Source organism: Aspergillus ruber, assembly GCF_000600275.1.
Source record: "Aspergillus ruber CBS 135680 unplaced genomic scaffold scaffold00004, whole genome shotgun sequence".
In the NCBI taxonomy this organism is placed as follows: domain Eukaryota; kingdom Fungi; phylum Ascomycota; class Eurotiomycetes; order Eurotiales; family Aspergillaceae; genus Aspergillus; species Aspergillus ruber.
Window position 1 is genome coordinate 980574 of NW_024467300.1, and position 21540 is coordinate 1002113.

General features: G+C 49.1%; 7 protein-coding genes and 1 non-coding gene across 8 annotated transcripts; 3 read left to right on the plus strand and 5 right to left on the minus strand.

Moving 5' to 3' along the window:
* The first annotated feature begins 482 nt into the window (after positions 1-482).
* On the plus strand, positions 483-4271 carry EURHEDRAFT_409536 (Sec23/Sec24 family protein). The gene is made up of 6 exons (XM_040781100.1): positions 483-2077; positions 2132-2229; positions 2285-2625; positions 2678-3115; positions 3162-3353; positions 3409-4271. Exons 1-6 carry the CDS (start codon positions 731-733, stop codon positions 4041-4043), a joined length of 3051 nt encoding a protein of 1016 aa, XP_040641888.1. The 5' UTR covers positions 483-730; the 3' UTR covers positions 4044-4271.
* Positions 4272-4388: 117 nt separating this feature from the next.
* On the plus strand, positions 4389-5131 carry EURHEDRAFT_272961 (uncharacterized protein). The gene has a single exon (XM_040778166.1). It carries the CDS (start codon positions 4544-4546, stop codon positions 4931-4933), a length of 390 nt encoding a protein of 129 aa, XP_040641889.1. The 5' UTR covers positions 4389-4543; the 3' UTR covers positions 4934-5131.
* A 399-nt stretch (positions 5132-5530) lies between these two features.
* Positions 5531-6755, plus strand: EURHEDRAFT_409538 (putative extracellular thaumatin domain protein). The gene has a single exon (XM_040781101.1). The coding sequence runs from the start codon at positions 5826-5828 to the stop codon at positions 6375-6377; it is 552 nt and encodes a 183-aa protein (XP_040641890.1). The 5' UTR covers positions 5531-5825; the 3' UTR covers positions 6378-6755.
* A 1493-nt stretch (positions 6756-8248) lies between these two features.
* EURHEDRAFT_449746 (putative amino acid transporter (Mtr)) lies at positions 8249-9893 on the minus strand (the record flags this gene model as incomplete). Its single annotated transcript, XM_040783839.1, has 5 exons — positions 8249-8683; positions 8734-9134; positions 9180-9371; positions 9421-9682; positions 9732-9893. 5 exons carry the CDS (start codon positions 9891-9893, stop codon positions 8249-8251), a joined length of 1452 nt encoding a protein of 483 aa, XP_040641891.1.
* A 1045-nt stretch (positions 9894-10938) lies between these two features.
* Positions 10939-11020, minus strand: EURHEDRAFT_t38. The gene has a single exon. It is a non-coding gene; the product is annotated as a tRNA-Ser (tRNA).
* Positions 11021-11095: 75 nt separating this feature from the next.
* EURHEDRAFT_409540 (cleavage polyadenylation factor subunit CFT2) lies at positions 11096-14555 on the minus strand. Its single transcript, XM_040781102.1, has 2 exons — positions 14196-14555; positions 11096-14124 (listed from the first exon to the last, which is right to left on the minus strand). Exons 1-2 carry the CDS (start codon positions 14342-14344, stop codon positions 11244-11246), a joined length of 3030 nt encoding a protein of 1009 aa, XP_040641892.1. The 5' UTR covers positions 14345-14555; the 3' UTR covers positions 11096-11243.
* A 414-nt stretch (positions 14556-14969) lies between these two features.
* EURHEDRAFT_375159 (uncharacterized protein) lies at positions 14970-16745 on the minus strand (the record flags this gene model as incomplete). Its single annotated transcript, XM_040778720.1, has 4 exons — positions 14970-15442; positions 15508-15528; positions 15842-15946; positions 16016-16745. 4 exons carry the CDS (start codon positions 16743-16745, stop codon positions 14970-14972), a joined length of 1329 nt encoding a protein of 442 aa, XP_040641893.1.
* A 1005-nt stretch (positions 16746-17750) lies between these two features.
* EURHEDRAFT_409541 (putative integral plasma membrane protein) lies at positions 17751-21530 on the minus strand. Its single transcript, XM_040781103.1, has 8 exons — positions 21315-21530; positions 20710-21256; positions 20517-20643; positions 20378-20416; positions 20237-20321; positions 20135-20180; positions 18274-20081; positions 17751-18214 (listed from the first exon to the last, which is right to left on the minus strand). Exons 1-8 carry the CDS (start codon positions 21351-21353, stop codon positions 18056-18058), a joined length of 2850 nt encoding a protein of 949 aa, XP_040641894.1. The 5' UTR covers positions 21354-21530; the 3' UTR covers positions 17751-18055.
* Between the last annotated feature and the right edge of the window lie 10 nt (positions 21531-21540).

Below are 21540 nucleotides of genomic sequence, written 5' to 3' on the forward strand. Positions count from 1 at the left end.
AAAAAAAAAAAGAGGATCGCAAACAGAACCGGCAGATGGTGGCATGAGCGCTTACAGACTCCGCTTATCGGAGCAACGTTGATAAGATCTGCAGTTTGATGTGCAAGTATGCAGAAACTGGGCGAGAGATAGTCCTGTCATACCGGTTCTTGATTAATTGCTTTTGTTCGAATGGGAAATGCAGAGACCGGGGTATGTCCCGAGAGTCTTGTCGTATTGCGAATGTCCGAAGATCTATGCCAGCAGCGGTCCGAGAAGCAAATAGTTAAAGTGATGAATTAGATTATTCTATCTCTATCACTGTCTTGCGATAATTTTTCGGCATTCGACCGTCCCCAATGTCTGTTTACTCGGAACTATTTCACTATCAATCGTCAGGGGTAGGATACCAGCATCACACTACCTCATATTCTTCAATTGTTTTCATAGAAGAGTTAATAGACAATGATAACCCGACAATCGACACTAAAAGACAATAAAAATCCGTATCAGTCAACGATGCCCTGAACAACTCATAGATGACCGGCCCGGAGCCACATAAATCCGTCCCGAGTTGAGTTAGGTGGTCAGTTGGTGATAACTTCAACTCCTCGACCAGTTCCCTGCCTGCTGGGCATTTTCCTGCCTGGTTATTTTTCAGACGGCTCCAGTCAGTGCCAACCGATGGTCCAGTGTTGATTGTACAGAATTCGAATCCCTCCCTCCGCTGCCCGCCGCGTTATGAAGCACCATGGCGGATAATCCGATGTATCAATACTACGGCCAGGCCGCCGCACCTGGCGAGGACCCCTCGAATCCCAATCGTCAACAATACCCTTCTCCTTACCCTCCTTCCTCTCACGCCCCCGGAAGCGTTCCTCTTCAGCCCAGCTACGGCTCGCCTGCTCCGAATCAGTGGCCCCCCTCCGCCTATGGCTCTCCGGCTCAACCACAACAGCAACAGCAATACCCATTCCCGCAACAACCTACGAGCATCGCCCCTACTCCCCAATTTGCCTATGCAGGGTCACCAGCGCCAATGGGAGCTGCCCCCGCCGACCCGAACATGGCGAGTTTGTCATCGCAAATGAGCGGGTTGGGCATCATGGGAGACGGGGCTCCCCGAACACAGAAGAAGAAACACCGACATGCGCACCATGATATTGGTGGCCCAGCAACTCCTTCGCCGGCCACTGGAGATCCAGCGTCGCAGTTCCTGAATACCGGTTTGAATCAGGCCCCGCGGGCCGAGTCGCCAGCTGTCGCTCCTCAGGCCATGGCCGGCCCCAGTCCAGGCATGATACCCCAGCCTGGGATCCCGGGCACAATGGGCGGTGGTTCTGTGCCTACTCAAGGAAAGGTCGACCCTGAGCAAATCCCCAGTGTGCCCCGGGCCCGCGACATCTATACGCAGTACTACTACAACCAGGTGTACCCGACGATGGAATGGCATAACCCTCCTCCGGCTGCAGTCCCGTTTTTCGCCCACGACCAAGGCAACTCGTCTCCCAAGTATGCCCGTTTGACGCTCAATAACATCCCGACGACCTCCAACTTCCTCGCTTCTACGGGTTTACCTCTGGGTATGGTCCTACAGCCATTGGCGCGCTTGAGCCCGGGAGAACAACAGATACCCGTGTTGGACTTTGGAGACATTGGCCCTCCGCGGTGTCGGAGATGCAGAGCCTACATTAATCCTTTCATGACATTCAAATCAGGAGGAAACAAGTATGTCTGCAACATGTGCACCTTCCCGAACGATGTACCGCCGGAATACTTTGCCCCAATTGATCAAACGGGAGCACGTATCGACCGTATGCAGCGGCCGGAGTTGATGATGGGTACAGTGGAGTTTTTGGTTCCCAAGGAATATTGGAATAAGGAGCCTGTTGGTTTGCAATGGCTGTTCTTGATTGATGTCAGTCAAGACGCCATCAACCGGGGTGTCTTGAAGGGAACTTGCAAGGGTATCTTAGAGGCTCTTTATGGCGAGGACAACCAGGACAATCCAGAGGAGGAACCGATGCGGAGCATACCTGAAGGGTCGAAAGTCGGTATTGTCACTTTTGATCGGGAAGTGCAGTTCTATAACCTCAGTGTATGTCTTGGTCCACTATGACTGTTCGGTGTGGTAATGGTGCTGACCCTCCAGGCACAACTCGATCAAGCGCAGATGATGGTGATGACCGACCTCGACGAACCTTTTGTTCCTCTCAGCGAAGGGCTCTTCGTTGACCCCTACGAGTCCAAGTGCGTGATGGTCCATGATGACAAGAAGAGCGTGATGAAGGCTAATACTGGTCAGGGATGTGGTATCCTCTCTCCTGCAACGAATCCCGACGATATTCTCCCACGTTAAGAACCCCGAACCCGCGGTTCTCCCTGCCTTAAATGCTGCGCTGTCTGCTCTGCAGGCCACTGGCGGAAAGGTCATTTGCTCAGTGGCGAGTCTGCCAACTGCAAGCCCCGGGAAACTTGTCATGAGAGAAGATCCAAAACTGCATGGCACAGATGCAGAGAAAAAGTTGTTCAACACGGAACACCAGGATTGGAAGAAGACTGGCTCCAAACTGGCCGAGGCTGGCATTGGAGTGGACATGTTCATTGCAGCACCTGGTGGCGTCTATATGGATGTCGCTACCATGGGTGAGTTGGCCCTGCGCAAGCGCCAAGTCATGGAGGCGACTAACGTTGATAGGCTACGTCTCCGGTGTCACCGGCGGAGAGACATTCTTCTATCCGAACTTCCATTCCCCCAGAGATTTGCTAAAGTTATCAAAGGAACTGACACATGCTGTCACCCGTGAGACCGGATACCAAGCGTTGATGAAGGTTCGATGCTCGAACGGTCTCCAGGTTTCGAATTACCACGGAAACTTCTTGCAGCACACATTTGGTGCCGACTTGGAGATCGGTAGCATTGACGCGGACAAGGCGCTTGGCGTGTTGTTCAGCTACGATGGCAAGTTGGATCCCAAGTTGGATGCGCACTTCCAAGCCGCGCTTCTGTACACGTCAGCCGATGGGCAACGTCGGGTGCGATGCATCAACGTGGTGGCGGCTGCCAACGAAGGAGGAATGGACACAATGAAGAGCATCGACCAAGATGCGGTTATTGGTCTTGTTGCCAAAGAGGGTAAGATCGTCAATCCAGGGTCTTGATCCGCTTGCTGACCAAACAGCCGCCTCGAAAACATTGGACAAGTCGCTTAAGGATATCCGGGCGAGCGTTACGGAGAAGACTGTAGACATTCTTAGTGGCTACCGTAGAATCTTCTCAGGGTCTCATCCGCCGGGACAGTTGGTGTTGCCTGAGAATTTGAAGGAGTACTCGATGTTCATGCTGAGTTTGGTCAAATCTCGGGCATTCAAGGGTGGGTCTATATTCTGTGAACATGTGGAGAATCGAAGCTGATAAGTGACGCGCAGGTGGACACGAATCTTCTGACCGCCGCGTACATGACATGCGGATGATCCGGTCGATTGGATGTACAGAACTGTCATTGTATCTGTATCCCAGGATTGTCCCGATCCACAACTTGCAACCTGAGGATGGGTTCCCGAACGAAAGAGGGCAGCTGCAGGTTCCCCCGGCACTACGGGCCAGCTTCTCGAAGGTCGAGGAAGGCGGAGCATACCTGGTAGACAACGGGCAAGTGTGCTTGCTGTGGCTGCACTCGCAGGTATCACCCAACCTCCTCGAGGATCTCTTCGGGCCGGACCATACATCGCTTCAGTCACTCAGCGCGCAAATGTCCTCACTCCCAGTCCTGGAAACACATCTCAACGCGCAAGTACGCAACCTGCTACAGTACTTCTCCGAAATCCGCGGCTCAAAGGCCGTAACAATCCAACTGGCACGCCAGGGCATGGACGGCGCCGAGTACGAGTTTGCGCGGCTACTGGTGGAAGACCGGAACAATGAGGCCCAAAGCTACGTCGATTGGCTGGTGCACCTGCATCGACAAATCAACCTGGAACTGGCGGGTCACCGACCAAAGGACGAGGTGGCGGGAGAAGGGACATTCTCTACACTGGCGGCGATGCGGACGCCATACTGGTGAGAATCTTTTTTATTCTTGAACAACCAATTGCATTCGAGGCATTTCTGTACTACTTCCCAACGTTAATAATCAGAACATCTGCGAAAGCTAGTTAGCTGTCCAACTCGTCGAGCAAATTTCCTAGCGTAGAAATGGGTAGCATGCGAGAGCAAAGTTAATTTGTTGAAAACATGTTCTGGACAGTCGGTTATGGGCCAACAGCCGACGAACTGGCGGAGCTATGACGGACCGCGGAATTGACAGTCTTGTCCTTGGGTCCAGAATGGCGAGTCACGTGAGTGAATTCCTGCCCTATGGAGGATTGGAACACCGGAGGACTACGGAAGAACAGTAAGCAGTAAGCCAGAACAGGTTAGTTAGTTGGTATTTTGTAGCCTACAATGGCAGCCGTTGTCTTTATTTGCCATCAATCGGGTTCTGTGGTGTAGTATTAGATTTACGAAAAAAAAAAAAATACCTCAACGCGCGTCCTAAGCACATCAAACACCCCGAACCACAGAATGTATAGAGGAAAAGACAGACACACCCCGACAACATCCCGAACATCAACAGATCCGAGGATTCGATCCAAAACCCCAAAGAATTGGTATTTGGGGTTAGTCCTAAGATTCAGGCCCAGAACCAGATCTCTGAGTCCCGGAGGGGCGGGGGGTTTACAAAGCTCAAGAAAACATTATTGGGGTTTGGAGAGTACGTACCTAACTACAGGATACAATAGTGTCCTGGAAAGCAGCGGGTATGCAAGTTTGGTTCCGCAAGCACAAAGATCAGGACCAGGCTCTGGAAAGGGTAGGCGGAGAGAATGGGCGGTTATGGTCTGGACCGGATTATCCTATGTTGGTTCTAATTGGGTTGTTAGTGATGGGGCGATGATTAGTAAGGGCAATTAGGGCTGGTATTTTTTTTTTTTTTTTTTTTTTTGACAGTGAGAATGACGGGTGGATATCAGTATGTCTCAGTGTTAGCACCAGTAGCAACCCGGTTAGAGAAAGGCACACGAGTAACCAATCCGTGTAGATACGGAGGCGACAGGTGAAACAAGCAGAAACATTCAGAAGCCACTTAGCATCCGCAATTTTGGTTCATCGAAAAGAAAAAAGAAAAAAAGGGCTTCCGCGTGGCCATATGTCAGAACCACGGAATTGACACTCGCCCCATTCTTTTACGCTTCTATTCTCTTTCTTTCTTGCTGTTTGCCTTGGATTATACCGTGGATACCTGTCAACTGGTTCCGTTTGGGGTTATTGCCACGGTCTCCCAGGCCCCCTGACTGTATCCATGTTCCGGAAGAAAAAATTGTACAATGATTGGTGCCCTGCTAGCTCGATTTTGCTAGAATCCTACCGATCCATGTCTGGACTCCAAACACCGGCAAACCAGGTTTGGTCCGTGGCGTCCCACGGCGACCCTTCAGGAACAAGTCCTACTCGGGGCTCAATGTGATTCGTTGGATGGCTCGGCCCTTTTTTTTTTTTTTTTTTTTTTTTTTTTTTTCTTTTCTTTTTTGTTGTATGGATACTGTTCGTTGTCTGTCTCCTTCAGGCCGATGAAGGACCGAACAGGTGGTGGTCCAAAATGTATATAAACCCCTGACCATCCCGGTATACATCCATTCTCATCAACAAGCAAAACATTCTCTTGTCTATAACAAAGTCTTTCTCTTTACAAGACACTCTCTTTTCTATACTCTTTTGAGTATCAGTCTTTCACTTAAAACAAGTTTTTTATACAATTCTTTCACTTGACTTTACAGTCTCACATTCTCTACAAACAACCATCAAAATGATGTTCTCCAAGATCGCTCTTACCATGACCTCCTTCGCTGCCCTCACCGCAGCCCTTCCCCACGCCATCAAGGCCCGCAACACCACCTCCACTGACAGCGGCAGCGGTGGCAGCGGCGGCGTCAGCATCCACAACAACCTTGAAGGCTCCGTCTACGCGTGGTCTGTCTCCAGTAGCGCTGGTGACATGAAGACCCTTTCTGCGGGCGGCGGCTCCTACGAGGAATCGTGGCGCGAAAACAGCAACGGCGGTGGTGTCTCCATCAAGCTGTCTACCGAGACCAACCAGGATGATGTCCTGCAGTTTGAGTACACCCAGTCCGGCGACACCATCTTCTGGGACATGTCGTGCATCAACATGGGCACCGACTCCAAATTCGTCAAGTACGGCTTCACCGTCGAGCCCTCCGAGACCAACGACAACTGCCCCTCTGTCAACTGCAAGGCCGGCGACTCGCAGTGCGCCGAGGCTTACTTGCAGCCGAAGGACGACCACGCGACTCACGGCTGCCCTATCAACACTCAGTTCACCGTGAACATTGGCAACTAAGCGTCTTCCGCTCGTTTATTTCCCCGCTTTACGATGTTCTGCTGGCAGGATACCAGTCTGCTAGGCAGACTGCTCTGTCTGGACGGAGGATATGATCTTTGAGCTCGCTGGATGAGTGGTTCGATTTGACATCGAAAAATGTTAATGATTTTATGATATGATTGATATCCGAGGATGGATGGATTGATAGATGGAGTTTGTTTTTGTTTTGTTTTTTGCCCTTGTCTATAGAACTGTTTAATTGGTTTACGATTGTTATACAATTGGTTTTATCTAGTGAATTCATTGATTCATTGAATATATGACTGTCTTACAAACATTTCAATTCCAACTGATGTATAACTCGTATAACTGAGCTGTCAACTGACACATGTACACCGTTGACTCGACTCGTTCTACAATCACACCGCAAGTCAAATCTCACCTCTCACATCTCTGATCCTCTATTCCTCGCTAATCCTTTACTCCGTTCCTTCTCATCCATTTTTCTAAGCCCGCAAACTACTGCAGGAACAACCGCCAAAAAGTCTTTTCTCACATTTTCCTCATTTTGGGCATCCATTTGCCCCTCTTCTCCACTGTCGGACCCTGATTGGCGGAACCCAGTGGCACAATCTAAGATCGCGTTCCAATTGGGTGGTTTCGGGAAAAGTTTATCGGTATTGTATCGTGATTGGTTATTGTACTCCACCACATATTTTCACTCTTGCAGTAGCACACGCACACACACAAAATTAAATCCAATTCAGCTGTGGATGTGTGGGACTTGTTAGTCGCCGCTTGTATCCAGATTTCTTAATTCATCGATCGGTCTGGATTCTAGCATTAGCAATGGCGTTGACAACGGTAATGGCAATGGCCATCCTACCCAACGCTTACTCTGGTCATCTCTACCGGTCAATCACCGGCACTCGTATACGAGTTCTCACACTCACGCCCCAATAGCACACGTCCCTACCGCCGTACCTACATGGTACCTACATATCCCGTATACGAGCTCTGCATGGTACTTTAAACAGGAAACTGCCACGCATGCCGTATGTCACCGTCACCGTTCACCGTCTCAGTCTCGGTAAAGGAAATTGGCATGCGTCACGATGATTTATGTTTCATTCCAGAAGCAAACACGCCCCATAACGCGATCTCCATCTCAGCTAACTACGTACGTACTGGTTACTCGAAGCGGTATAATTCCTCGGTACAGAACGGAGTATGTACCCATCGGGACTTGTCCTACTCAGCTTGTACGCTGGTGGAGCTGCCTGGCTAGCTAGCTGACAGGGCGGTATGGATGGGTCTGGTTGAGACATTCTGTTTTTTTATTTTAATTAATTTTTTTCATTTTCTTTTGAGGACGGTGGGTTTCCGTGTTGTTCCGGGCGGTTCGGGTTTGGGGCGTTGTGGTCCGTGGAGGGTGGGTGGATGTCTCTGTACACTATGCGTGTGCGATGCGGCATTTTAGGTGGTGATTATTAATTGGATTCTGTGTGATGACACTTTGATATGGGCCTATGTGCATTGGTTTGTGAAATTGAATTGTAGGGTTGTGGGAGTGTATAGGGTCTAGGTTTAAGGTGTACGGGCGTACGGGCGTACGGGTGGGTAGATTAGTGTGTCCATGTTTGCATAGAGTTGAGTTTGAGTCTGGATGGATTGACCTAGATCTAGTGGTGACTATTGATTCATTTAAGGTAGCTGGTTGAGTTTGGAATGTTCTTTGAACTCTGAAGTATATAGTGTATGTTGAGCTTAAGCAGCAGAACATAGACCTAGACCAATACTTCATCCGGCAAAATTACATTGAAGTTCAGATATCTAACTATATTCAGACCTATATCCAATGTGCACTAAAACTCAATGAGAAAAAGAAACTATACAGAATTCGAATTATCCGCACAAGACCACGCCGCGCTTCCCCCTTCCGCTGCCTCATAATCCTCAATAATCCCAACAATACTCCCATAAGTCCCCCCAACCATCAAAAAGAACCCCGCCAACACCACAAACACACTCCAACACACCATCGCCGCCCACCTCCACCACGCCCACCCATGCTCTGTCGTCTTGCGAGCCCAGTTATCGTACAGCCACATGCATCCCATCGGCTGGAACATCATGAATGTGCCCAGCAGTGCACCAATGAGTGAGATCAGGCTGTCGAAGACGGGGATTGCGCTGGCGATTATGTAGGCGACTATGGCGACGGTGAACGTGCTGGCGAACCAGACGATTTTGTTGGTTAGGGTGTTGGCGGTTAGGTGGTGGGTGTTACGGAGGAGGCGGATGAAGATGTGTTTTGCTGGGATCTATATACATTAGTATATGCATATGGGGATAGGGTAGGGTAGGGACGTACGTGGGTGACAAGAGTAGTAGTGGCGATTAACCCCGGCAGCGCAAAGCCGTAGCTAACCTTCTTGACTACCACACCAGCAGAACCCAAGACTGGCGACGCGACATACGACCCGCAGTAATAGTACACGACGATGCCAATAGTAACATAAATAGCCGTAACGCCAGTCTGACAGATAAGCATAGCCTGGGTATAGTACCGCGGCTCCCGCATCTCAGACACAACGGCAAAGAAAGCCGGTGTACCCGCGTAGGCAAACGCGAGCGTCGAAACGGCCTTGATGGCAGATGTGAAGGAAGGGTTATTGACAATCTTGTAATCCGAAACCCAGACGAGTGTTTCTTCCCGCGAGGGTGCAGCGGCAGGACGGTTTTGGACGCCGACGGCGATGGTGACGATGAAGACTGATTTGTTAGTGTGACCTGGATAGTTGAGTTGAGGTGACTTACTTGAGGTGAGGATGCATACTAATCCAACCCATGCAATCCAAGTAATTCGTCCCAGTGTCCGGATACTAGCGAACGAGAATCCTATAACAAAAGCGATGGCGAGAAAGACGGCAGTGCATGTACCGTGTGTCGAGACTGCGTTCAAGGCAATCGAGAGACTGAGCATTCCGGAACCGGAGACGAATACCCAATCTACAATGTCAGAATTACTTCCTAATCTGATCTTGGGAGGTATACTTACAAAGGCAGAAAACAGCCCCAAAAACCTCCTTCCCAAGACGTCCGAACATTAACCCACCCGCATCATCAATCCCATATACCTCTCTATGCCGAAGCTTGAACGTCCCAATGACATAGTCCGACCAGGTTGTTATGACAGCAATAGCACACAGGCATATGGCACCGGGGACTAAACCAAGTGCGTCGAAAGCGGCGGGAATCGACAGAACACCCAGGCCGATCTGGGTCTTCATCATGAGGGCGACGGTACCTAGGAACCCGACCTGAGACGTTAGTTTTCTAACAAACCGGTTATGGATATGACAGATATACATTGCGATAATTTGGACCGCCTTCCGTGATCTCTCCGAATACCGCATCGTAGGTTGGGTTTTCGGTATCCTGGACTTCACCGATTTGTGACAGATGAGGATGTAAACCTAGTCCCTCGGGGTCGTGTTCATCGCCTTTCTCTATCTTAGTTGGTTCTGACATATCTCGGCTCATATTCACACTCATATTCACACAAAAAAAAATTTTTTTAAAAGAAAAATAAAACTGTCAAACAAATATCCCGGGGCGTCTATCCACCCGGGACTACGCCGCTTTCTATATACTGGATCCCAACCCCCTCGCATACTGCGTATCTTTTGGGGTAACATGCTGCGGGGAGAAATCAAGAACCGAAGTACTATGATGTTGTTTACACCCCAGTGTTAGAGAGAAACTAGATTGATTGGTAGAAAGTGAGTGCTCGGCTTTCTCTATCAGGCGTCGCTTTCTCGCTATGCGGCGTTTATATTGGCTGTTGTCCCCGCAGTAGGCAACGGTAAGACAATCTTAGGTTTCGAGATTTAAGGAATGCAAATGCGGGGGAAGCTCCTTACGTATTGGAGTAGATACGGGTGAAGAACTGATAGTTATCTTTCCTTAAGAAATTTGTCGATAATGCTTGTTAGGTGTAATGTACCTAGCAAGATAAATGAAGATTAGGGCTCATATCTCATGTCGTGCTTCTAGAAAAATAAATCCCCCGTCCGCATAAATCACCCCGTCTGTCATTTCAATCGATTTCTCCCTCAGCAAATTTGAACACGAATAATGACAATGCCAATACAATACACAGCTTCTGAGGCGATGCAATTCCCTAGCGCTCCCGTGAACAACCGGTTATAACCCATATTCATCTTTATTGACCAAATCCGGCTCCATACCGCATAATGTGTCGTCATGTTTCGGAACAGGGGTAAGTAGTGAGCAGATAAGACGAAAATCCTAAGAGATATATATTTTGTGCGACGATTTACACTGGGCGATTCGCATAAACTAACCCTCTGAAGAAGATTGAACTAATCCGGGAATGGCAATCCGTGGAATCTATCCTACAGTGCTTGTTATCAACTGTCCGGTTGTAGGCGATGGCTCTGTTATATTGAGAGGTATAGATTTGTTATGTTTTGAGTTGAATTTGTCATTATTTGGAAAGATAGGTCAAAACATGGTATAGAGGTTGGAAACAGGGCAAAAAAAATACAAATAACGACACCAGTCGGACTCGAACCGACGCCTCCGAAGAGAGTAGATTTCTAATCTACCGCCTTAGACCACTCGGCCATAGTGTCTATTGTTGAAAATATGACTTGCATAGGAGCTCTATTAGCCATAAAAATGTAATCCCCATACTACATTTTGTTCGCCACTGTCTGAATACTTTAACTTGAAGAAAGACATGTTCATTCCATAGATTTATATTCATATAATACATCCCCATGTGATTCTAATGCCTTACAGCAATGATAAACCGAAACCCACGCCTGTGACATTCAAGTACAATCACACACAAGATTAACTCCCCGAAACCACAGCAAGTCCCTCATAAATCTTCCTCTTAACAGCCAAAAAGCTCCCCTTTCCAGCCCTCACCCCAATCGTCCCATTCGTCGCCGCAGCAGCCTGCGCCCCCGCCTCAATCTCAATCCTCCCCGTCCCGGACTTCCTCACCGCAACTAACCCGTCAATAAGCAGCGTTCCTTCTCCGCGGAACTCGGCTTTGTGGCCAGCGCTCTGCATGATTTTGCGCAGGTCTGCGAGTCGGAGGTCACCGACATGCAGGGGCCGGGCCATGGCTCGAGTCCCCGCAGCCATGTTGGCAGGGAGGACATCGAGCATGGGGAAGATGTCTGATTTTTCTGCAGAGGGTTTTGTGCCGTCCAAGGTGGAGACGGCATCAGAGGTGGACTCTTCTTTGAGGAGTTTTTGTTTCTTGGTGGCGGATTCTTCTGAGTCGTCTTCTGGGCGCGGGAGTTCGGGTCCTCGGAGTTGCGCGGTTAGAGCAACGACGCCTAGACTGCGAACGTGTTGCCAGTTTAGACGGCGGACGAGGTTGTTGCCTAGCTTGACCATCCAGGCATTTGTGTCGACGCTGGCATCGATGATTTCACCGTTGGCCGGGGTAAAAATGACAGAAGCGTCTGCTGCAGAGACATCCACACCGGCTTTAGCGGCTAGGAGTTTCCCGCATTCGGTGGCCAGTGCGGTCGTTTCGCCCTTTGTTCCACCGACGAGAATCAACTTGCGCGGCTGGATGAGGGGGATCAACATCTCTAAGCTTCGCTTGTCATGTATACCCGTGAAATCTACAAACGCTAAACGGGCGTTGATGGTAATTGCTGCCTTTTCGTAGACAGCCTTCGCCGGACCCTCGAATGCCTGCTCGTCAGATTCATCCTCTGAAGATACAGCACCATCAGCCCCCTCGCCTTCATCAGCGAGGCTGAGATCATCCGCTGTATCTCTCTTGTGATCCTCTCCAAGCCCTTGCTGCCGCTTGCCACTGCCAGAAAGCCGTCGTCCGTTCGGTCCAGTCTCATCCCACCGCCGTTTCTGACCGAGCTTCGTCTGAGAATCAGACCGCCGTTGCTGCATGTCGACTTCCTCACGTTCCTCTGCACGCAGGTATTCTTCGGGTCGGATAAATTCTCCAAATTCGTCTCCTTTCTTTTTCGGCGCAACGTAAGGGAACATGCGTTCACGGCCTCTTTTACCCCGGACATCGTAGTCGTAAACATTCTTCCGTCGTAGGAGAACATTGATGCCGAGATCTTCGTCGCTAAGACCGAGTTTGTTACGGTTGGCATGAGCCAGAGATGTGGAGAAATTCAACACTCGACCTTGTTGCTCTGTTTCGGAGTCTTCAGACGTTGTGGAACTGGATCGGTCATCGAGTGCGTCCGCAGTGTTATCGAGGTTCTCCTGGCCTCGGCCCTGGGAAGTATCCTGAAGTTGTATTTTGGTGGCAAGATATTGTTGGTAGAGTAACTGTTCGCCCGGATCAAGAGGTGCTCGCTGTACATTGGTCCACGACAGTTCTCTACCGCCGCTATGGATCTGTTCCAGCAATTCGCCATCCGAAGCTTTCTCCAAAGCAACACCATCCTGTCGCTCCTCGTACCACTGCCAAATCATACTGCCAAGGCTCATCTTCCGGGACTCTGGGCTGCCTGGGGACTTCTCCTTATGCAAAGGCTCTGTGAGCAAAAGCAGGTTATTTGGGCCTTCAGCCACCAGGCGGAGAGAGTCCTTTGCGAATCCCCAGTCCAGCGAAGAATCCGAAGCCAGGATGACCTTGGGTGTTTGATCCGACAAGATCTTTTCCATCTTCTTTTTCCGCTCCACGAGCTTGAGATGTTTGAACGTGAAAGGAGCTGCTCCTTTAGCCCCTCCGTTGTCCTGTCCTTGTCTCTGGTTGCCAGTTTTGTTCTGGGATTGTCCGGTCGTGGCGTCCACTCCTTCGGCCGCTTCGAATTCACGAACGATATTCTCGTCCATCCACTCGATCATACTCCTTGCCAACCGCATTGTAGTGTTCGCCTTCCTGCCCGCCATATATAACCCAGCACTCTTCAGCACATCCTCACTTTCGTTATTCTCACTGGCATCGCGCCAGGAATGCTCCAGGGCGTACGCCAACTCCAAGACTCGTGCGCTAGTGTCGGTCGGGATTAAAACAGTACCGCCCTTTGCCAAACTGCTCCGGATCATATCCAGCAACATATCATCGCGCTTCTTGCGACCTCCAGGGAGAGCAAATTTGTCGCCACCTTTGCTACTGCAGATCAATGCTGTGGGCTTTCGCAGCTGTTCGATAACCTCAGTTCCACTGGCACCGGAACCACCAAACCACGCTGCACCCGCGACCACACTCTCACGCGCTTGGTTCCAATCGACGGCATAGACAATCGATTCCATTCCATGTTGAACGTGCCATATCGTACCACCAACGGTATGTCCGGCACTGTAGGCGGTAAGCGTAAGCCCGTTCAGCGGCGGAGAGAACGGAGAGGCGGCAGGCTGGTGTGGTTGCGAGTATTTAAGCGGGTTGATCAAGGAAAAGTATTTTGCGATTTCTTCTGCGGAAGGGGGTTGGAGAAGGATACGTCCGGCGCTGCTGGGCTCTGGATTTGCTTCCCCTTCGGTCACGGAGGCTGATGCTGCGGATGTTGATGCGCCCGGCTCGGAGATAGAAGCTTTCGGTAGAAATGTCGCAGCCAACGGAGAGCAAGCGTAGAGGTCTTGTAAAAGCGTACGACCGAGGGAGATAACGGGACTTGTAGCATATACAGGTATTTGCGTGAAGAGAGGAAAGGTTTTGCAGCAATGCACAAATGCACCGAGATGCGCAGGCGTCGCGTGAGTTAAGAGGATGAGGGAGAGCGTTGGAACGTGTCTAGAGACAATATTATTGAAATAAGCTTTTCCACTGTATTATAAGAGACCAAATCAAGGGCAGTAGCTCACTTCTCCAGTTCCACCAAATCGAGAGTATCAAATGTATCGTCCCAACCAACATCAACAAGAATTTTGATTCCACCATCCAGCTCCAAAATCGACTGCGAAGCTTTCGAGGACGAGGACTGCGCCCCCAAAAGCGGAGTAAACGTGAACATCTTCGCGGTCGTTCGATGTCGCTAATTCAATTGGGACGTGATTGTAGGTGACTGTCAACTTGACGGCGGTTGAGATCTGTCGCGAGACTCGGCGAGATGTCATTTAACATGGGCAACAGATTAACCCTGGCGACGGTCGCAATTACCGCATTTCTTTTAAAGTAATCCAAGTGGATTTCCCAGGAGGAGAAGGTTGGAGGTTGTCGAGAACAGAGCATCGAAGTTGTCATTGAAGCGCTTCAGATCAACACGGCTCTATCGGTGTTTGCTCTGTTTGCATTTTACCAGCACTGCGAAACTAGATAATCTACAGATACAATGGCACAAAAAAAAAAAAAAAGTCCGTATTAAAGGAGGTATCAAGCCATCAAAAGGCTAAAGCCCTAACATGAATACAATTGTCAAAAACATCAAATATGAGTCTATATGATCCCAAATGCTTGAATGGCTTATAAACTGAATCAGTATTTAGGAAATTTTGGTATAGTTACCTTCTATACTCTGTTGACTGGTCCAGCCAGCTATAATGCACAGCTTTGCTGCCGGAGTCTTATATATAATATCTGCCCACATGTGTAAGACGCAAGCTTTTTAACTCACGAACAACAGCTTTGGATGCAGTAAGCTAATCGAAGTAGCGCTTTGGTCTGTGACGGTTCCGTGGCGGGTTCCTGCGTAGACTTCCATTGTTCAATGTTTCAGGAGTCCCTGCTGTGTTCTTTGTGGTATCCGTCGTAGCCGTCGTAGCCGTTTTTGCGGCCTTCGTAGCCTTCGCAATTTTCGATATGCGCGACGTTTTCCACGTAGGAGCTGCCCTCACACCAACCAGTGGATTGAAAGCTCTCTGGGCCATTGGAAACCGGGGCAGCCGCGCCAGATCCTCCTTACTTATATACTTAGTCGCATCCCTGTAGCCAGCCCATGGCCTGAAGCGCCGGAAAGTGCGCCTGGGGAATGTTTTCGCACATGTTTTCTCATCTTTGAGACTTTCCAAGATTTCTCTTTCCCATCCCATAAATTCAGTTTCTTCTGCCGCCAATTTATCGGCGTTCGGCTGTTTGTGCAAGGTTCGTGCTGTATATTTGGCAGTTTGCTTTGCTGTGTTGAGAGCTTGATTAGCGTAGTTCAGAATCAGTCTTACCATGGATGAAGGGTCAACTTACTTATTGCTCGTGGCATGACATCTGAAAAGTTAGCCCTGGGTAGTCCGTTTGGAGGATTACTTGAAGGTTTATTTGCCATATGCCTTAGCGCAAGAGCGTTAGGACCCATATATATATATTCGCGGAAATGGTGTCCGTTTGGATGCCTATTTGTATTGTTCTGGGCGCGTGTAAGCTGTGATGGCTGCTCTTGAACGCCGTTATGACATCCAGAAGACCGGGCAATTTCGTCGATTCCTGCCATGCAATCGTAGCCGTTAGCCCTTGATATAAGTATAAACATAGAGTATTTCCAAACCCGGACGAGTGGTGGGGTGGGCAGGAATATACTTACGACTCGAAGCCTGTTCATTCTCTACTAGTTGCCCATTGGGACTCTCAACCGACCGCATTCCTCCAATAATGGAGCTATTGCCATTGACTTGATGCCCTTGAATTCCTTTGACGTATCAGTCAGCTCAATAGTTCGAAAAGGAAAAGGGAATCTCAAAAGGTCGGGCACACATACCTGGCCCCAATGCCACAAACGGACTCTGATGTCTATAGTAGAAGTACCTCTCGTCCGCACCCCCAAACCAATCAGTAATAGGAGCCTCCGGAAGAGGAGGTAGCGCATCCTCGATATTTACCAAAAGATGGGAGAACGAACCAGTTTGAACCTCCCACCGAAAGCGATCCCTAAATACCGTGTCCTCGAGTGCGTGCTCGAGGTACATGTAAGCGTACTCAACAAGCTGCTCATACGTGAGACCGTTCCATAGATTGGGCGTGCCGGCCTCAAGCATCCAGTCAAATGCGTTTACCACGTCATAAGGAGTAGGCACAACCACCCAGCGCGGTTTTTTCCCAGACTCTCCAAACTGGATTTCGGGACCTATCCGGCTGACTAGATTAACATAGCTATTATTTGCCTCTGGTGGTGAAAGTGCTTCTGTATCTCCTCCGGAGCTTGCACCCTCTGCGAAGGAAGCTTGAGGTTCTTGCGAGCTATAAAAGGCTCTGTTCAATGCTGGATTAACCGCAGGAGCATTCGCCGGAGCATTCAACCGCATTCTGGTTTGCTGGTGAAGATTTGCACACATAGCCCGAATGATATCGGCGGTTGATTGTTGTCCTTGCTCATGCGATGTAGAGGATTCTGCGGGAGCTGGTGCAGGCGCAGGCGCGGGTGCTGTATCCCCAGAAGGCACGTCCTCATATCCTGCGGCGGATTTGAGACGCTTCATGGGCCATTCCATTTCTGCGATCGTACTGTTTGGGATTCTGTAAACTTGGGTGAAGATGAAATGTAGAAGATTCTTGGTATTACCTTGTAGCCTGGTGGATGTCGAGTAAACTACAAGATCAGAAGAGAAGGATCACAATTGAAGAGGTCCGTGACCTTTCTATTATCTTGAACAGGAAGTCTCTGGGCTTCTTCGCTTTCAGATATATCATATTCTTTCTCTACTCGTGATCGCATTATCAGATAAAACAAAGATGTCAACACCAGAAATAGTGAATGTTGCGGTCTTTGTCAATGGCGCGTTTCGCTTTCATCTGTCAACTGCGAAAGATATCAAAAAGGCAAGGAGTTAATGTCTTCATGTTGAATGCTTAAAAGCCAATAATTAGTATTTTCACCAGGAATAGCAGAATGACCGAAAAGGAAGACAGAAAGGGAAAGACAGGATTGGCCTGTGAAAACAGCACCATATAGCAAAGCACGTAAAAAAAAAAAAAAAAAGGCGAGCATCACCCGCTTCATAGCCGCAATTCTAGTTGCAGCTATCCTTTAACAGCATTTAGAGATGTCTAATTGAGTCAGCCCGAGAAGCAAGTAATAGCTAGAGCCGGAGCGCGAAAAGACGAGTAAAACAATGCTCCTGATTTTCAGTCATCTCCAGTAAGATACCAGCCAAACTATCATTAGTTCATCATCTCAGCCACATATTATTTTAGTGTAATTTTCTGCTCTTTCAATACTTTGTTTTGTCGTACTTCTCGAAACGTGGCCTTTGTTGCCCTAGAAGAACTGCAACAAACAAGCCATTCCTCGGAAGATTCATTGAGAGCTCAGATCGGATGAATGGACCAAGCAATAAAATGGGTGGGTAAGTACGTTGAAACAATAGTTTTGATCTAGAAGAAGAAAAAAAAAAGGATGTTGGTTGTGTTCGTATGGGTGGTATTCCAACGTAGTGAGTTCTTTTGTTTAGTTGGTGTATTATTAGCAACTTACTGCTACAAAGAAGCATCAGGTCCCCTTAATTTCCTTTATTAGATTATCTCAGGACAAGTGACTTCATACTGCTTGAGGGCCGATTTATGCCATAGTTAATCAGCTCGTGTTTTGAAACCCAAATCGCCTGATGAATAAATCGAGCTGCTAAGATAATTGTAATTGTAGTGAGCAAAGCAATTGTAATAATATTTTCAATAAGAAATCCAGTATACATTGTAAGATAATCCATAACTATCAACCACAGAACAAATACTCTGCCATTTTAAAACAAGCCCGAGTGGACAAACGATCGTCGTGAAAATTCAGTCGACTACGACCGATCTTTCATTGCCAATACTTGGGCTCGTTGAAGACATGATACCGGTGACCGCGGACACCTTGGCCACGGAACAGCTCTGGGAACCGACGGCCCTGAGGAACCATCTCCTCCGGAATCATCATTTCATTCTCGGGTTCTGGCTCACCAATCACGAACTTGCCAACCTATTGAGATGTTAACTGAATCCATCGATATTAGAAACGCAAAAGGGGAAAAGCCATACCTGAATCTCTGTATCCGTGATACTGTCACGGCTAACACGAGCATATCCTGTACGCTTCAACTTCTTGTACAAGATGTACTCGCACCAGCGGTCCCAATCAGTAGGATCAATGTCCTTCATGCCGCTCAGCTCACTGACATACGTGTTGTAGTTGCCCTCCAAAGGCTTGGTGACCAAGTAACTCAACAGGATGAGCGGACGCGGAGACTCGCCCATTAGATTCGAGAGGTACTCAGTCTGAAGACGGCGGTCCTCTGGATCCTCCTCCTGACCAGAATGGAAGACAACGACGTCAACTAACTCACCGTACATATCGAGAGTGGCGTGAATAGCGGGAGCCAGCTCACCGACAGGCGAAGGGAGGAGGTGATGGGTCGAGTTGACAATGGGGAACTTGGAGAGCAGCGCGGAGCCCCAGGTGTGCTTGTTGGGGCCAGGTCCGAAATCAGCGTACATGCCCATATTCTCTGCGAGGTTCTGGGTGATATCACGGTTGCCCATGATAATGCGCTGGTTGTCGGATTCGAGGAAACCAATGACGTCTACTTCAAGTTCCTCGATCACAGATTGCATGCGCTTCTCCGATGACCACATGTCGTTGTCGAGGCCGAAGTGGACAGTCCAAATACCGGCAGTGACAACCTTATCATCCCTGTGATAAGGGACATAATCGTTAGTCGGGAAGCGCAAGTAGGCCACAGCAATGGAAAGAAGCTGCAGGGCGGCAAGAACATAAATGTAGTAGGATCGTTGCCTCCTGCCGTTAGGGCTAATGGGCTTGTTCTTGGGGGCCGAGGAATTTGAAACTGCGGCAGAAAACACTCCAGCACCGATGGCGAGCATCGTAGTGATCATAACCCAATCGTTGTGCTCCCGGACAAGAGGTCCTCCGGGAACGAAAGCGTACGCAACGACCCAGACATGGAAGAGGATCAAGAAAATATAGAACAGGGAGCCGATACCGAAGGTGGAAGCAGGAGAGTGTCGAACGGCAGACGAAATTAGAACCGGGGAGGCAGCAAGGAGGTAAAATGCGAGAACAAGACCGCCGTAGAAACCGGTCCAATGGCTGAAGTATGTGACCAACGCAGCACCGACCAAAGCAATTGCGTATGCAGTCCAGCTACCGGCGATTCCAGGGTAATACAGGCCGTACACCAGTCCAGCACCCATGGCGAATATCGTGAGGGCACCATGCGGCACAGAAATAGGGCCTCTCACTGGGTATCCTTCCCAGACCCAAGAAATCATGGTACTAGAATCGGACAACAACGAGTGCATAGCGAACGTAAGACCACCGAGACCCAATCCTGCCAGCACGGACGAACCCTTCTTGCCACTTGTCGGGAAATAGTCTCCCCCGGATGTTGGCGCTCTCCTGTTAGCCCGAAGAATGGCGAGGACAGCCAGAAAGAATCCCAATTTGTTCCAGCCGCCATTCCCTGCATGCATGATGGGCCAAATGGGATTGTTCGTTTTGAATGCGAATTTGGCAACAGAGGACATGATTAACCCAATTCCCCAGCCAAAGATCCTTGATTCAAATCGGATACTTTGCCCTCTCTCCGCAAACATAGTAGCAGTGACTGCGATGCAGCTGCAAACGACGGCAAAGATAACCATGAAGAGTCGATTGGCAGGGTTCTGAACGTTAAACGCCAGCAGCCCCGTCAGAGAAAGGAACTGGAAGAGACGGGGGTTCTTGGTGGCTAGAGCTCTCAGAGACGGAATGGCAAGGAGCAAAGGTGAGCAGTAGCCCACAATGGCCAACTCGTATCCGGAAATGCCCATGTGCCACAGAGGGAAATCTGCCCACTTGTTAGCAGAATGCTCGAACCTCTTCGAGTAAAACAGCACATACACCAAACGAGGACACCAAGCCCAGTCACTTGTGACCAATGCACAAACTACATGTTTGATCAGTAAGGCAAGAAAACATTGACGGGATTGGATGAAACACTACCCCAATGTAGGTATCAGCAGCCGCATCGATAATCTCAGTCCAGAAAAAGCCCTGGCCAAAGGTGTTTCCCACAGGCTTTCCCTTCCTATCTACGAGGTTAACTTCTGAGATCAATGATTCTGGTAACGAGGATGTACACACTCTTTCTCAAGAACGGAATCGGCGGTCGTCTTTAACTGCCTGATAAATATCAAATTTAGACCATGTCTTTCTCTTAAACCCCAACACCAATTCGGCAACAGTACATTCTTTGTTTTACTTTGGAAGCCACTGTACATACCCTCTACTGACTCCTTTGACATCCCTCACAACAAGTTCGAACGCATCAAAGTCGAGTGCGGTGACCGCATCGAAACCAACGTCGAACAAAATCAGAGACCACTCGAAAAAGGCATATTTGGTGTAAGCTGGGTGAGGAACAAAGTTAACAAGACATGTCTGACCACCTGGTTAACCATCATGGTATCACTTACCTCCAGGGACCTTGTGCACTTTGTGTTGGATAAAGTAATAGATCAAAGGCACCAGAGTACCGAAGAATAAACTGGCCATGATTTTCCGGTACTTCACAGCGCGGCGGTTGTTAGGACTGAGAGCCAGACAACCCAACGTCCACGGCAGAGTAGCAACCAGATACGAAATCATGAAAATGTCGTGCCAGTCATGGTCATCCGTTGATGTAACATATGTCCAACCACCACAGGTGAACGTCCGGAAAACTCCAACACCAGCGACAATCTTCGGAAGAGACGAGTTAGGCCGCGCGGTGAGGATATACCAAAGGAACACCAAAGCGAATCGGGGGCCGGAAGTAATGGCGATAAAGACTTGGAAGAAGGAACGTTCGGGGTATCGATCGCCGATAGTCGCAGACACGGAAGGGAACCATTCGTCGGGGTAACCGTAATGTTCGTTTTGAACAATCTTTCTGAAATGCAAAGCCATTCCCACGATCAGGGCGCTGAAGAACGCGGCATACGCGAAAAAGGTATGAGCCCAGGAAATCCATTTGCCATTGAACTAACGCAGTAAATCATTAGTAGATGTCGCTAATTGTTCATGTATCTGTATTACTCACAGTGACAACGGCATCGCCGTCCTTGAGCCTGGGAGCCATGGCGGCGTAGGTGTCAATATCCACACCTCAGATCAATTGAAGGATATAGACAGAACAGAAGAAGGGGATAAAAGAATGTCCAGAATCGAAAAACGGAGAATATGATAGCAAATAAAGAACGACCACCGAGACCGCAAAGCAGAGATCTCCAGAGAAACCCCTGAGACCAGGCACAAGATGTACAACA